This window comes from Zeus faber (genome assembly GCF_960531495.2).
Source record: "Zeus faber genome assembly, chromosome: 21".
Lineage (NCBI taxonomy): Eukaryota > Metazoa > Chordata > Actinopteri > Zeiformes > Zeidae > Zeus > Zeus faber.
Window position 1 is genome coordinate 24,885,693 of NC_137208.1, and position 16,845 is coordinate 24,902,537.

Consider the following 16,845-nt stretch of genomic DNA (forward strand, 5'->3'; position numbering starts at 1 on the left):
CTCTGGGCAATGTTCTGCTAGGAAACCTTGGGTCCTGGAATTCATGTGGATGTAACTTTGACACATATTCACCCCTTAACATTTTTGCAGACCAAGTACACCCCTTCATGGCAACGTAATTCCTTGATGGCAGTGGATTCTTTCAGCAGGATAATACGCCCTGCCACACTGCAAAAATTGTTCAGGAATGGTTTGAGAACATGATCAAAAAGTTCAAGTTGATGACTTGGCCTCCAAATTCCCCAGATCTCAATCCGATTGACCATCTGTGAGATGTGCTGGATCAACAAGCCTGATCAATGGGGTCCCACCTTGCAACTTACAGGACTTAAAGGATCTGCTGCTTGGTGCCAGATACCACAGGACACCTTCAGAAGTCTTGTGGAGTCCATGCCTGGAAAGCATGCAAACAGAGCTGTTTTGGCGGCACGAGGGGGACTTTTACAATATTAGGCAGGTGGTTTTAATGTTGTGGCTGATCAGTGTGAATATATATTTTTATTTATTTAGTTACTTTTATGTGGGCTTGTGTTGTTGGGATGTTGATCAAGGGATGTTCTATACATGGGGTTCACATGTGCTTTTATGCTATCAAATGTGATTTCTTCCAAAAACACACATATTCACTTGCATTTTACATATGGCGGAATGTGGTTAATTGTGAAATGTCACATGTAGTTTTCAATTGTGAAATATTTTTTTATGTATGGGAACCCTGTCGGAGGGGCGGAAACAGTTGTTACAACAGTCCAACGGTACAACTCCACCAATTTAGATCTGTAACCATGAACAGTGAAACACAATGATGGTATTACGGAAACATCATCACGCCTCCCTTATGTTTGACAAATGAGACATGCAATAACCTTCACCCAATGTTATTAAAACAGTGTGATAATTTTCAACCTGTCCTACACTCTCTGCCTCCGGAGAAGGAACGATCCCCACCCTTTCCCTCCAGCTCTTCTGCTGGTGGGCAAGCAAAGCACTTGTACCCGATGTCCCCCCAGCGTACCCCTAACTCTAAAAGACTGACCTCCATGGCTAGGGTCTTAGTGGAATTTTTAAGAAGAAAAAGTATAACAAATAGGAATATAAAGACCTGAAGGTTTTTCAGTTTCTCATCAATTTTTTAATATTTTTACAAAATAAATATTCATAAAACCCACTATTTGGGCTTAATTAGGATTTGGCTCCACCAATACTTAACAGAAATGTTACTTGCTTCCATTCCCACACACTCACTTTCACGACCGTTCCGGCAATTTGCTGGAAAATTATACTACTTAAAGATAGGGAAATTTTACAGAACGACTTTCAAGGAACATCGACACCAGCTCCCATTCCTACATGACACCAATACGGAACATTGCCAGTAGATTTACAGCTTTCAGTGCAAGTGGGAAAGGTGCTTGAGTATGCGTGCGTTTGACACCTCACCGAGAGTGATGAGCGGTAGATCAAAGACGCCCAAACTGAAAAGATGCTGAATAAATAACGATTATTTTATATGAAATCTAAGGGTTGTCTGTCAGAATTTATATTTTCGGCTAAATTAATAGTGTCCTCCATTTGGGACTGCTCCACGGAGCTTCCTTCAGAGTTTAATGCAGCCAAAATTACATTTGATTTGGTGCGAAAGGAAGCTCCTCTGAAACACTGCCTCTTAATTTCTGTGTGTGTGTGTGTGTTGGGTTTCCAGCCAAAGAGATGAACCCCAGTGTTGCCGCCATCTCTGCCCTGGCCATCCTCAGTGTTCTGCTTGTCAGCCTGCTGCTCCTTTTTCTGCTGGTTCTACGTAAGAAGCACCTGCAGATGACAAGGTAAAAAACTGTAAAAATGTTTGTCCTTGAACCATAGTGACTAGATTTTCTACTGTAGATTCCAAAGGCCGGAGGTACCCAGATGTTCTAGAGTAGCTAGATGTACTGAAACCATGAACCAGGCCTTGCTTGAGAAATGGTGAACCTGTTTTCCTCATAGTATATGCACTGATTTTGATTATATATTTAGCAAAAAATGTCCTATTTTTTGTCAGAACTAGGACTGAGATGATAACTGCATTACTGCAATGTCCCGGTTAAGTGACGGTATTGACCGCAAATAATATATATATATATTTTTTTTTTGTGTTTTTTTTTGCCGTGAAAGTTACAGGAGGATATGAAATATTATCACAATTGTTTAGTTATCATTATTGACTGTCTTCCATCATATGTTCAAGGACTTCTGGAAAAACTTTTTAGTTTCTCTGCTGAGTCTGCTCCCGCTCGTCACTTCAGCTTTGTGCTCGCGGGGGAGGGACAGTCCATTAAACATATGGGGATTTATTTTGCATGTGTCCGAATATTATTAATTATTTCTAGGGCTGTACCCTCACCTGATTCTCCTGTTAAGTGCGAAAATGAACGGGGCACAGCTCTCTGCGATCAGGGCACACAGTAGTGTGGGGTTGTTCACAAACGATCCAATTCTTTTGAACATCTTTTTGTAGGAACAAAGGGAACCGAGTTGTTCTTTTTTTTTGGCCATGTTTTACTGTTTTATTTTATGTTGTTCGTTTAAATTACCGTCTCCTGCAAATGTTTCCCCCTCAATGTAAGACTGCTTGGACGCTTGTCATTCAGCGGGGCTACAATTTGTCGTTACTCAAGCTTGTCGCTCACTGATGTTTTACTTGCTGTGTTCTTTTGAGATCCGTCATTGAATCATGTCGACTAATCAAAATTGCTGAACATTTTTACCCCCCCCTGCAGAGACTGCGGGGCGGAGACCTTTGTCAATTTTGCTTCGTTCGAGAGGGATGGAAAGCTTCCGTACAACTGGTAGGATCTTTTTTAATATTTTTATATAACTGTGTGTATATATATATATTAATTGATATTTGAATTTTTTTATTCTTTTTTTTTTTTTTTTTTTAATCAGACAATGTTGGTCTTGGGAAATAAAATTCCACCCCATCTACCTGCTAAGATTCAACGACAGATTCCTGTTTTTACGAGCCGCTTCTGCTCAGGTCTCTGTCAAATGGAAATCTCTTCACTCTTAACGATTAGGGTTGGGATCCTCTCACAACATTAAATGTGCAACAAAAGAACAACATTTAATTGGTTTTCTTAAACCATTTGGTTGATATTCCTAAACTTAAAACACCCTGTTTTTAACAGTCAGGAGGTTTTTTTTGTTCTGCAAAAAGAACCTGTTGGTCTCCCTGCTCACACGTGACCGACCCCCCCCCCCAAAAAAGTCACATTTAGCCAGAGAGATTAGATTAGAGTGAGATTCGGAGAGCCAGATGAGGCAGCAGCGCAGGGATTTTTACTCGCTGATTTGCTTATAGGGCATTTTGGTTGGCAGCAGATGATGCCGATAAGACTGTTAGCAGGCCAAAGCCACGACGTCCATTTTGAATTTGCCGCTGCTGAAACGCTTTATCGTATTTAAAGATTAAAGTTTACTGTACCTTTATTTAAAAGCGTAGGAAAAATTGGAAGATGTAATGTACTGGATATTGTATTGTATGGATATTGTATAGAAACTGTATTTCTTTTATGGAATAGTTGAAACCCTTGAAAATGGGGACTCATGTATAGTGACGTTGTTAAATGAAATGTATCTTGTGACCTAAAACTCGTCTGATACAGTACATAAATGTGGGAGTCTCTGCCCACAGGTAGGGTTTAAGGGAGGGAGACAGAGTCTTTCTAGTGGTGGATTGCCAACATGGCGAGAATCTTTATTAATAACTCTAAACAGAAAGGCTCGCTGGCCATAAATGATAAATAATAAGGATAATGTTTTAATCGGGTGCTGGAGGACTGACTCTCTTGCCGCTGGTGCTGTGACTGGGCTCCTGGTCGGCTTTCAAGCCCTGTACACCGATCCCCCTCTGCAAGAACGACAAATATTAAGAGAGCTACCTGCCTTCAGTCGGACTGCGTGGGCATTGATTCGGGCGATTCGAGGCAGCTTGGCGGCCGCAGGAAAGGGAGCCGCGCTGCCGTCTGCAGCCGCAGCTTGACCACACCCCTTGGTCCGCACAATAGAGGAAGTATAATTTTTTTTAAAAGGTCTCATGTGACTTTTGAACGTGATTAATATAACTGCTGAAAGACGGTCAGTTAAGGCAGACCTTGGCTCCCACCTTAAAAAAAAAAAAGTTAATCTATCCAATTCATCCCATCATCCATTGCTAAAAAGCACATTTCTCATCAAGGTCTTGTTCTTCTAAATGCTACAGCATTGATAAAATAAAATTTAAAAAAAGGTTTTTGCTACCAGTAGTATGACGATTTTTTTCTTTTTTTTCTACAGATGTAATTATTAATTCAGAGCGAGATCTACAGTATATGACGTTCCTTTGCATTTTGCCTTCATACAAATCTGGGTGCAAATCTTTGTCGAGTTTCATGATTTACCCGTCATCCCACGGTGCTAAGAGGGACAAAGTGATTCTCACACAGACTAAAAAGAGCAATTAGTTGTTACACTGCAGGTGACAAAGGGACAGGGCTGGGGATATAAATGCAATACTAATAATCCCACAGCACACCACTATCTACCTAACTGCTTATTATTATTATGGTCTACTAAATTGGAAATGGAAAACTCAAGCTTGTTCCAACAAAGGGCCTCTATGCTGGCTGAAACAGATACAGCCTTGCCATTTTGATCTTGCACCACAACAAAGAGCTTATTTCTAAGAGCTAAAAGTGGAATTTGAAAATATCCCGGCACACCTTGCAAACTCTCTTGGTGCCCTGTACACGTATGTACTTGCGTACATGTATGTGTCAGTGGTCATTTTCTTTAGGAGCTGCTATCAGCAAAGTCAAGGTACTGGTAGCGGACCCCCCCCCCCCTCTGAAAGAGCTGCATGACGCATCATTAACTCTGTGTTGGGCACTAATTTGTGGTACTTCTCGACCGCCTCTACTCTGCCTCTTTACTAATGGAGCACCGTGTTTTTTCCCCAATCTGTCACCCCCCTCCTGGTGGGTGTTTTGTTTTTTGTTTTTGTTTTCATTTTTGTCCCCCACCCCCTCTCCCCTCCCCTCCCCTCCTCACCCACCCTCAGGCGAAGAAGTCTCTTTGCCTTCCTCACTCTACTGCCATCCTGCCTTTGGACTGACTATCTTTTGGCATTTTATATTAATCCGTGGTAAGTAAGCATTGTTGGCCCGAAATCCCGACTGCATTTTTATTTATTTATTTATTGCAGGGGCATGTCCTTTACAGCGGCCACAGCCATATACAGTATTGAGTGTAGACGCTGTTTTAACAAACCCGGTACATAAAACAACACAACACAATTTTGTTTTGTGCCTCCCAAATTATTTAAAACATTTTTTTAACAAAATTTAACTCAGAAAATTAAAGCTCTGTTAAGTCTGATGCCGGTCAGAGGGCAAAATGGTGCACAACACTCAGCTGATTGTGTTCTGTGAAACACTGTCTTGCAATGCTGTATCTGTGGTTGGTGGAGTCTTTAAGTGGTACTATGGCTTTCTATCTACTACTAACGCATTCTATATACTAACGCATTGTGTGTAGTACAACTACTAACTACAGCTTTGCTTGACCAGTGTCATGTCTGCATGCTTTACAACTTTTTCTCTCTTTGTTATAGATTACACTTCGATTCGATCATTATGTTGATTAAACAGACTGTATTTGAATATGGGTGATAGTGCCTAAGTCCCCGGTTCCAAGACCCGATTTAATTCCAGAATGAGAATGCAGGTGCATGAAAGACAACACAAATGGGCTTGCGTTTTCTTGGGCTTGCGGCTGATTACAGAATACAATTGAGCACTAACTTTCGAATTGGTCCAAAAAATATATTGTTTCTAATCCTAACCCTGTATTTTAGATTTCAGCTGCACATCTACAGTATGTAAGGGATAATGTGCAGCCAGCTGCTCATTATCTCAAAATAAATAGGAAAACACGTTATTTTGGTAAAATGACCAGCTGTCTGCACATTATCCCATTTATTACACGGCTATTTACTAAATTAAAGAATACATTGGGACGGAGTATTGTTTTGAAATGTAACTTGTATGCCTGGTTTCAGAATTTGTATGCCTGGTGTGGCAGCATGCTCGGCAACTGCAAAGCTTCCGCTTCCTAGCTTATGCTAAGAAAAAGTATTTGCCCTACAAAAATAACATATTTACTGTTATTTAAGTCAAATTGGACATGTCCGCATTCTTCTGTTCAAGTCTTCGAGTGGCTTATATGTAACATCACTGCGAGATAGTGTTAGCATTAGCATGTTGGATGAAGACCAACAGTCATTATTCAAAAATAACTGACCTCCACTGATCAGTGCTATCGACCAATCAGAATTGAGTATTCCACAGAGCCGTGTAATAAATATATACAGTATATAAATGCTTTGTGTAATTTAGTGGCAGTTACTGAATTTAGCTGACACAGAAGGCTACCAACACACAGAGAGACCCTAAAAGCTTTGTGTGTCCATATTTTGTAGGAGCAAGACCGCTTTAAAGAAACGGAAGCTAACAAGGTAACGCTAACAAGCACTTTAGAGCAGCCAAAGTGCTTGTGTGTGTGCATATGTGTGTGTGTCTGCTTACATTTTCCATTCTCACTTGTGTGCTCTAGACCTACGTTGCTTCGCATGTAAGTAATCCAGCTAGCACTCTGACGCTAACAGCCCTCGCTGAGTATTTAAGACCTGCCAGACTGCTGTCGGGGGGGGGGGGAAATCAGAGATGACAGTTGCACCATTATCCAGTCAGCCTTTTATCCTTTATGCCGGATCGAGCAAAATAAAAGTTCATCATAATCCATCCAATCGGAGATATTCTTTACAGTGATTTTCCTTTAAGTTGCGATAACAACAACAACAACAACAATGTTAAAACAATGGAATACATTAGACAGATGTTTATGTGTCTGCTCATGTTGTGCAGATTATTTAATCGTATTCCTTTTTGATTTGATTTCCTTTGGCAACCCAATCTATCTAACATTAAATTTGAAAAATGGATGAGGTTGTAATTATTTGGCGATAATTCATCATAATATAATAATTTTATATTCATCGCACAACAATTTTCCAGTACATGACATTTGTTACATTAAGGTTTTGCCAGGTGGGAGTGAATGCTGAATGCAGAATTATTTTTACACTTTGTAAATACAATGTTCATATTTTTTTTCCTCATTTGCTAGTTCGGTATACTGCATTTATTTATTAAACATAACACATTCTGTTACTTAATCCTTAGAGAAACACTTCATAAATACAAATTAATTTGCCTTTGGTAAAATCACCACCTGTTACTGGTAATTGCCAGTTCATTACTACACAATACATTATTATTCCTTGCTTTTTACTAACACGCAAAGTTCTTATGTGTTCCTGTAGCCCTGTGCAGCTGGACGATTTTGATGCTTACCTCAAAGACATGAGCAAAGACTCTGCCTATAAATTCTCCCTGCAGTTCGAGGTAGGGAATGCTAAGATTAAATCATCAATTCAAATAACGAGAAACCAATCGTTCCAAGTCCAATACTGTTCATCTGTTCCCCAGGAACTAAAGACCGTGGGCCTGGACCTTTCCCATGATGCCGCAGACCTTCCGGTCAACCGTCCAAAGAACCGCTACACCAATATCCTCCCTTGTGAGTGGCTTATAAGTTCTTTTTATTGTTTGCTATTTGGTCAATGCCATGTGTTGTAAAATGCCATTAAAACATACGCTCCGTGGTAGACAGGTTCTCTACTCAACCTCCTTAAAAAGTTTTAAAACGTCTTACATTAAGTTCTACAAATATCGCTGACTATGAAGTAATTTTACTTAAAAGTAATTCATTAAGTTATTCAAGTATTTTATTCAAGTCATTTTAATTTATCAGGTCTTAATTTCAAACGTTTGACTGATTTCATGTGTCCATATATTTTTTTTTTGTCAAAATGAGTCAAGTTCTTCAGCATCAGACTCAACATTGCTGACGTTCTAAAACCCTAAGACTACCACTAAACCTGATACTTAGCTTCGTACTTACCTTATACTTACCTATTCTAGGTTAACCCAACTCACTTTATACTAACTTGTCATAACTACCTATCAAGGGAAATCCAAGAAAATACTTGTACTCACTTATCCAAAGTTCTGTGGGGGAAAATAAAAAAATGGTTATAATTTGTTCCAGTTCCTAATCACTTAGCTTCCTATCTGACCTTGAGAAACATCTAGAATGATGGAATCATCTGGCTCTAAATAAGAAAGAGGATTTGTCCAAAAATCGGTCTTAACTTACCTGAAAATCGTGTCTCAAAAACAAACTGCAGACACGCTAGTAGAGTAGGATGGAGGATGGATAGAGTTGAGCAGAGATAGAGTAGAGATAGTTTGTTGCCACATAACCTTTTTGCACAAGCAGCACATTTTGACAAGACCAGGCTAAAAACCTTAACTCATGAGACACTGTTGTTGTTTTTCCCACTCTTCTGCTCAGACGACTTCAGCCGTGTCAAGATCATGTCCATGCACACCGACGAAGGTTCGGACTACATCAACGCCAACTACATTCCGGTAAGCGAACACATGCAGAAGTTTGTTGACACGTCACCTAATCCCTTTCAGCATTTTAAATCCTTATGGCCTGTGGAAGAAAGTTCTTCCTGAATCTCTCCACATTGGCCTTGTACAATAACTGCGGCCTCATTCAAATGTTGGTTTCCATCATTTGTTCATAGCACAACCTTGTTGAAAGATTTACTATTAAAAAACGTAACTATTATGCTCCTTTTCAACAAGTTAATATAGGTCTCTGAGGTCCCCAAAACATGTTTTTATTTATTTTTTGCTGAAAATACCACTCAGATCTAACCCCTCCTGTTCAGGACGCTCTGTTTTTGTGGGTGGCGCCACTGCCTGAGGCCCCTAGTTCTGTGAGCCAATGGGGTTTGAGCACAAGATCCGGATTCTGTGAGCCAATGAGCTTTACTTCCGGGTTCTGCTTCCGTCTATGAACAAATTTGAGGCGAGTAATAAGCAATCCAGTTGCTGAATCTTCACTCATATTAGATATACAAATTTAAAATACAAATTTAAAAGTTTGTTCCAACTTTCATCGCCGATACAGCACTGGGACTCCACACACTGGATTTATATATTTTTTTCAAGTAAATTCGTAATATAAAATAGAATAAATACATCTATGTAGCGGACAAAGGGGCTGCCTCAAATCGGCACTGATTGGTCCGACTCGAGGCAGGGAGATTTCCTAATGTTTGTCTCTCTTGCGTAGGGGGGGCGGCGATGAATATTATAATAATGATGATGATGATGATAATAATAATCATCTTGGGCGCAGGAGGAATAGCGTTCCCCTCTCTGCAAGACCGACAAACATTAAAAAAATCTACCTGCCTCAAGTCGGACCAATCAGCACCGATTCGAGGCCGCTTGGTGGCCGCAGGAAAGGGAACCGTGCTGTCGTTTGCAGCCGGTGCTTGACCACACTCCTTTGTCCGCCACAATCTACAATAAAAAACCTACTTTTTTTTGTCTTTGTTTGGAGAAACACACAGCAGATCGCACACCGCAGCCTACAGATACAGACTTTTTCCTCTTTTTTTTTTGAAGGAAACACACAGCAGAATTATTTTTTAAATACTTACATTTCCATCGCCTGCAGTTGCTACACAGACAGTTGGTATTAATTCCTCTTTCTTTTAAAACAGCTGGTCTGTGAAATGAAGAGAGAATTTCCCAGTGGTGCTTGTTACTCTCCAGATGTGGGTGGAGTTACTGAGATGGGGGGTTCTAATTCTACTGAGGCTCCAAGTAATGTAGTAAGGGATTGCAAATCTGAACGGCTTATTTCACCACATGTTTTCTGAAATACTGTAGACAGCTCACAAAAAACTGACTGAGTTGTCTTATTTCACAGTTTGTGTGTTAGTAGGCCCATTAGAGACCCAAATGTATGTGCACCAACTGAAAAAGTGAGTTTTTCAAGGGTCCCCTTTAAACACAGTCCAATGGGGAAAATGTTAAGCCTTCAAAAAAAAGGCTCCTTGCCCCCGTCCCTGGAGATATCCTGTATGCTGCCACCTCAGCCCTGAAGCATCTAGACGCAGTTCACCGCCGTGCTGTGAACACATATCGCACTCACCAATGAGAGAGAAATGAAAAAAAGTTGGACAGTCATCATTAATGACCAGAAGGAATCGGAAAATCATTGATTTCATATACAAGGCCATGCTATGAGAACTCCCAGGATATCTAACGTCTTTAATGATGGGTCAGGAATAATAAGCATGACATAGTCCACAGGACTCTCAGGTTTCTCTTTTAGAAGAGCTCCTGATGACAACAAGCCCTGACAAAAGCAAGCTGTCGAAGCTGTCAAAAACCGTGCCTGTGTACACAGGGCCACAACAATGTGCAGTGTGCTGACATTGTACATGTCCACCCTCAGGGATACAGGTCTCCAAAGGAGTACATCGCCACGCAAGGCCCGCTTCCTGAAACCCGCAATGACTTCTGGAAGATGGTGCTGCAACAGAAATCCCCCATCATTGTAATGCTAACGCAGTGCAATGAACGACGAAGGGTGAGTGTCTCAATACCTCCGCTTGAAGGCCACCTCCAGCCAATTTCACTTCTTGCTTTCGCACTTAACTTTTTCACACGGAAACTGAAAAATCTGCGGTGGTTAGCAATGGAATGACACGTATTAGCACCACAGTGGCAACCAGTGATAAACAAGGCAGATTCTCACACACACGACTAGCTAGCATCAGCAGTGGTGGGTGAAGTAAGTGGACGAGGCAGCTTTAATAATGCAATGTCACTTTTTGTCAATTACCATCTTAACAACAGCTTATCATTTTAAACCTTTGGTGCAACAAAACTGCTATTTGGGAAAAAAATGTATGTTAAGAGTGTAGTCTGTATGTGTTTATTTCACAGGCAGAGTGGTCCTAAAATCACTGTAAATAAACAAACTAAAAAAATGGTCTTATAAAGATTGATAGACAGATTAAGGATGTACGGCATTTTTAAATGTCTTTCCTTTCTAGGTGAAATGCGATCACTACTGGCCCTTCACAGATGAGCCAGTCATGTACGGAGAGATCAGTGTGGAGACGCTCTCCGAGACAGAGTCTCCAGAGTGGACCATCAGGAACTTCAGACTGGGCTATGTGAGTGGCACACAACACACGACCACTATCAATTCACTCAAATGCCAGTCCTTGTTCTTATATGAGATGCCAATGGAGTGCCTTGGTTTTCTGCGATTTGGTAACATTTGCTGTTTCCATGAGAGACATGCAGACATACCCCTGTGCAATAAAGCTTTGGCGAGATGTCCATGACCCGGCTCAAATTAAACCCAGCGCGCTCTCGTTGCCAAGTTTTTCATAATAGTAGTCGACTAGTCGTCTTTTACCGATTATGTAAGAAAGATGAGTTCTAGGCAATCTCAGAAGCCATCGGCCTGATGGCGATTTCACTTTTTATTCGCTTTTTTCAAATTTACTACTTACTACTTGTGAAACAATCCGGTCGTAGATGTCGTCTCTCAACTCCAGTTCCATTCTTGTGTCTCAAGTTGCTAATGGGACTGTAAACAATGACGGTGCATGGAAGAGAAAGCCTTAGCCTGAATATCTGCTGGCAACACCGGAACCTCAGAAATAATGACAATTGTATTTTGTAAATTCAGTGAATTAGAAGAACAAAGCTTAATTAAGATATCAATGTAAATTCATATTTTAATCAATTATTTTAGTAATACAAAAATGATTGTAAATCTGGTGACACAAATATGTCGTCCATGGCGAGTGGACTGCCGCCAACAGCACTGACTAGTGGTCATAGTAGTCGACTAGTTGGTGAAACCTCTAATGTGTATGGGACAAGCTGTCTCACAACATTTTGGCGTTGTTTCCAGTTCTTGCCAATGTGAAGAACGATTTGCAAATGCTAATTTAATGACTCTTTGGTTGTGACATAGCGTACGTGGTAGGTGGTAGATGAGAAAACACATCATGCATTATAAAACTCCACATTCAGACATAATTTCCCCCCCAGTGATACTCTTAAATCATACAAGTGTGCCTGTGTGAATTACAGTAGTTAAAACGATAGCTGTATTATTATTGCTCATTACGAATTTATAGAATTTGCTCTCTGACTTTTAGAAATTCCAAGGCATGGTCAAAAAGCCTCAAATTCTGTAATGGTTGCGCATGCCACTGATAATTCACTCACTTTCTATGAAATACTTATTAATAAATGCACTAAAAGTAATTGGTAATTGTCTACAAATGTCAAATGACAAAGACAAATGTCTACATATTACTACAAATGATTACCGTAAACAAATTGGTCTAGAGTCCTCCTACTGTCCGAGAGGGTCAGTAGGAGGATGGCCATTAAAACATTTTTTTTTTCCCTATTTACCTCTCACCACTTTACCTGAGAAGTCATAGCTCGCCCCAGATCACCCCCTAGCTAGCTCACAACAAAGGCAACCTGTGTGTTTGTCGCCCCCTACAGGCAGATGAGACTCAAGAGGTCCTGCACCTCAACTACACCTCGTGGCCTGATCATGGCGTTCCCACGGTCAACGCCATTGAGAGCATCCTGCAATTCGTTCACATCGTCCGCCAGCAAGCAAACAGGTCTAAAGATCCGATCATTGTCCACTGCAGGTGAGGGGGGGGGGTTGTATATGTAAAATGTGTAGCATTGACTGTAGATTTAATGAATTGCAGCAGGGAGGGACAGAGAAAAACATTAAATAGCTCAGAAGAGAGAAAAAAAAAACAGGAAATGGCCTTTAAGGTATGTCTAGCCAATGGACCATTTATAAAATAATGTTTAAACTAGTGAGCTAGGAATTATGCCCTAAAAATCGAATTCTTACAGAGAAAAGTGCTAGCTAGCATCGTCCAACATTATCAGAATCGACAGAGAGATACTTGCTCGTAGCGATTGACATTGGCGCCCTCGTGACTATCCCGGCGATTGATTGCGTTCCTGGTGTTCCTAGCGCTGGAGTCGGGAGGACGGGGACTTTCATTGCCCTGGACCGCCTGATGCAGCACATCCGAGAGCACGAGTTCGCTGATATCTTGGGTATGGTGTCCGAAATGCGCTCCCACCGCCTCTCCATGGTCCAAACTGAGGTAAAAGGCTGTTGTTGTTCTGTCGTTGTTGAAACTGGAGGGGTAGTGTTCATTATGCAACATTTGGATATTAGGATATTTCGTCCTGTACATTTTTTGTACCTTCACACAGCGTATTCAAACTTGTCTCAAGTGGATTTATTGTCTTCCATTTCTTCCACACTCTAGGGGTGTGTAACCCTAACCCTGCATTTTTATACCCCCACTATAACTGTAGGAGCAGTACGTGTTCATCCACCAGTGTGTCCTGCTGATGTGGAAGAAGAAGAAACAGCAGTCCATCACCAGTGATGTCATCTATGAGAACATCAGGAAGACATAATGATGGCAGCGGGTTCTGCAGACGTAAGCAGCAATTCCTAAACTACTTTGATTGCAGTTACAAACATGTTAAAGGTCCCTTACAGTACAAAACTGTCATGTTGTACTTTTTTCCCCCCTATACCCTTCCATACCTAAGGACTACTTCCCTTCCTATTTGATAGGCGGTAAACTGAAATATGAAACTCCTGCCCTTTTTGCTGTAGTCTCCATATTTAAAGATCCGGTGATTCTGTAACTGATATTGGATCGATTGACAGCTCTTAGTGACATTTATATAATATATATCGACAATCTTCTTATCACCGCCCCCAAAATCAATAAACCGTTTTCTATAATACTTACAAAGAGGGTGATTCTGATAACAGAGTATGTGACATTTATATGCCTATTACCAGTATAGGAAGGAACTAATTGAGATTGGAATCTGTTCAAAACTTAAATTGGAGGCCTGGAAGGGGGATTGGGTTCAGGATAAGTCAATTTATATGACAGCTTCACCAAAATGGGGAAAAGCCTGTCCTGACTCCATATTGTTGACACGTGCCTCCATCTTTTTTCCCCTCTTTGCCCTTACAATCAGCTGTCAAAAATAAAACACAAATTAAACCAAAAGAATCTGAAGTCAATTTTCACTTACAAGGAATTTGTCGTGGTAAGATGTGACAGACATTTGCACAAAAAAATTTGCAGTCTAAAAAAAATTTCAACAAGAATAGCCAAATAGACAAAACAAAAATGGCCAAACTCCAAAGAAAAAAATAACAGCCAAGTAAAAAAAGAACGAAAATCCAAATGTTCAAAAATATATACAGAATATACCAAAAACAAGCAAAGTTTAAAGGCAACAGCTGGGACGAGAGCTGGCTTCAGATCTAGTCCATAATCGTATATGAGCGTCAGATCCTTCCCACCTAGTGGCCATCGGATGAACTCAGGCGTCCATCATCATATGGGATTTGCTACCCTAAATATGTCAGGGAATTAAGGAGGGCTTGTTTTTTCCAGTACAACAGCGTGTAGTTTGCTTAGCTGGACATTTACCCTTTTCCGTGAAGGAGAGTTAGACATTTCCTTTATCTAGTTTTTGAAAAGTGCAAAAAAAAAAAAATTTAATAAATACACACACAATTCACCAGTGAATACAGTGACATCCATCGTGTACGTCAGCAGCGTCACTATTTTGAAATATGCAACTTATTTAATTGGCTTTGAGCCCAGTTCCAATAAAAAAAAACAACTTGGCTGACATCACTTCCAGTCATACTGTCGAATCTAAACTTGTTGCAGCAGTTGGGAAATTTTAATGCATCCCACAGCCCAGATCGGACGTGGAAATTCCACAACGCAGCATGTCACAGCTTTTCACATGCCGAATCAGACCCAGACTTCCGGTTTGTTCTTGGCGTTTGTCGTGTTTAGTTTAAAGCAAGCTTAAGTGGAAGTATGGTTGCGAGTATTCTTATGGGTACAAATAAAAATAAATGTTATATATACACTACTCACAAAAAATTAGGGATATTCGACTTTCGGGTGAAATTTCAGCATGAACCTAAAATGCACTATAACCTTTACAGGTGAACTTAATTTGACCTTCTCTAAACTTTTGAATGCACATGTCCAACTGTTCAATGTTTCAGTACTTTTTGCACAACTTGCTGTTCTCTAACAAGGAGCTGAACGGCAAAATTCACAACAGGTGTTTGATCCATGAATCGATCAATACATTTCCTGGTTCAATTAGAATTGGTATTTAAACAGTGCTCTTCATCATGCTGTTCACATTTTGACATCATGATTCCAAGACGACACCTAACAACTGATCAACAGTACCTCACCATTGCGAGGCTTCAAACAGGATGTTCTCAGAGGGAATTGGCCACTGAGCTTAGAGTGTCACAGAGTGTCATCAGCAGGTTGCAACAGAGATACAGAGAGACTGGAAGAGTCACAGAAAGACATAGAAGTGGACGTCCTTTGGCCACATCCCACACTGATGAGTGCTTCATTGTGAACAGTGCCCTGTGGACCCGCATGATGAATGCCACTCAACTCCAGGCACATTTAAGGGGGGTGAGAGGCACCCAAGTGTCACGTCAGACCATTCCAAACCGTTTACATCAGTGTGGTCTGCGTGCTAGAAGACCTGCAAGGGTACCTGACCACACCACCAGGCACAGGCATCATCGTCTTGCATGGGCCAGGGAGCATTGACGCTGGACGAGGGACCAGTGGCCTCAGTGCTGTTCTCTGATGAAAGTCGATTCACGTTGAGCAGAAATGATGGCCGCCAACGATGTTGGAGACGCCAAGGAGAGCGCTATGCATCAGCCACTGTTGTCACCAGACGAGCCTTTGGTGGTGGTGGTGTTACAGTGTGGGCAGGTGTGTCTAGTCAATACAGAACTGCCCTTCACTTTGTGAATGGTACAGTGACAAGCCCACACTACCTGAATAACGTCAATTAATCTAGTCATTGTGCCCCTGCATGAACAACACGGGCCTAATTTCATCTTCATGGACGACAATGCTCCAGCTCATGGAGGTGGCATCATTAGGGAACGGCTGCTGGAGACTGGGGTACCTCAAATGGAGTGGCCTGCGCTTTCTCCAGAGCTGAACCCCATAGAAAACCTATGGGATCAGCTGAGTTGCTGTGTAGAGGCTCGTAACTCTGTACCCCACAACCTCAATGACCTGAGGGCCGCCCTTCAAGAAGAGTGGGGGTCCATGCCTCAGCAGACAATAAGTCGACTTGTGAACAGCATGAGACGTCCTTGTCAAGCTGTAATTGATGCTCAAGGGCACATGACAAGTTATTGAGACATTGACATTTGTTGTTGTGGTAAACCCACCACTGTTGTTGGCTTTTGTTTCAATCAATTGTTTGAGATGAGGAAATCACCATTGCAGGCTTCTACTTAAATGCCCTACTTTCATGATATAATATCACTGTAGCGTGAACTTTTTACATTTTCCATAAATTTCACCCCAAAGCCAAATATCTCTAACTTTTTGTGAGTAGTGTATATGTGTGTGTGTGTGTGTGTGTGTGGATATACCATACAGATGAATACAATATTATTCAGATAACAAGGGACCAATATCTTTCTTTTTTTGCCCATTATCCTGCAGGCTGTGAACACACCCAACCTCCTGTGCTTCGAACATCTGTTCTACGCCCAGAGATCCGGCCCGTTCATCCGCATGGTTTTTTGTTCAGTTAAAATAAGTCAAACAAATCGCCATTATCAAAAAAGAAAAAACAAGTACAATGTTTTTTTTCTTATTTTAAATTGGTGTTATGAACATTGGATGGATTTCTTTGCCTTAAGGAGCTG

General features: G+C 41.0%; 1 protein-coding gene across 1 annotated transcript in view; it reads left to right on the forward strand.

Annotated features, from left to right (window-relative positions):
- Positions 1-16,845, forward strand: part of ptpro (protein tyrosine phosphatase receptor type O) — a 63,336-nt gene extending 46,491 nt beyond the window's left edge. The window contains exons 15-27 of the mRNA XM_080022674.1: positions 1,703-1,823; positions 2,757-2,825; positions 5,078-5,161; positions 6,497-6,532; positions 7,400-7,481; positions 7,566-7,656; positions 8,494-8,570; positions 10,465-10,599; positions 11,069-11,191; positions 12,552-12,706; positions 13,048-13,183; positions 13,401-13,528; positions 16,640-16,845. Of these exons, the coding sequence (XP_079878800.1) occupies positions 1,703-1,823; positions 2,757-2,825; positions 5,078-5,161; positions 6,497-6,532; positions 7,400-7,481; positions 7,566-7,656; positions 8,494-8,570; positions 10,465-10,599; positions 11,069-11,191; positions 12,552-12,706; positions 13,048-13,183; positions 13,401-13,505 (1,214 nt within the window). The 3' untranslated portion in view covers positions 13,506-13,528; positions 16,640-16,845. The remainder of the gene's footprint in view (positions 1-1,702; positions 1,824-2,756; positions 2,826-5,077; positions 5,162-6,496; positions 6,533-7,399; positions 7,482-7,565; positions 7,657-8,493; positions 8,571-10,464; positions 10,600-11,068; positions 11,192-12,551; positions 12,707-13,047; positions 13,184-13,400; positions 13,529-16,639) is intronic.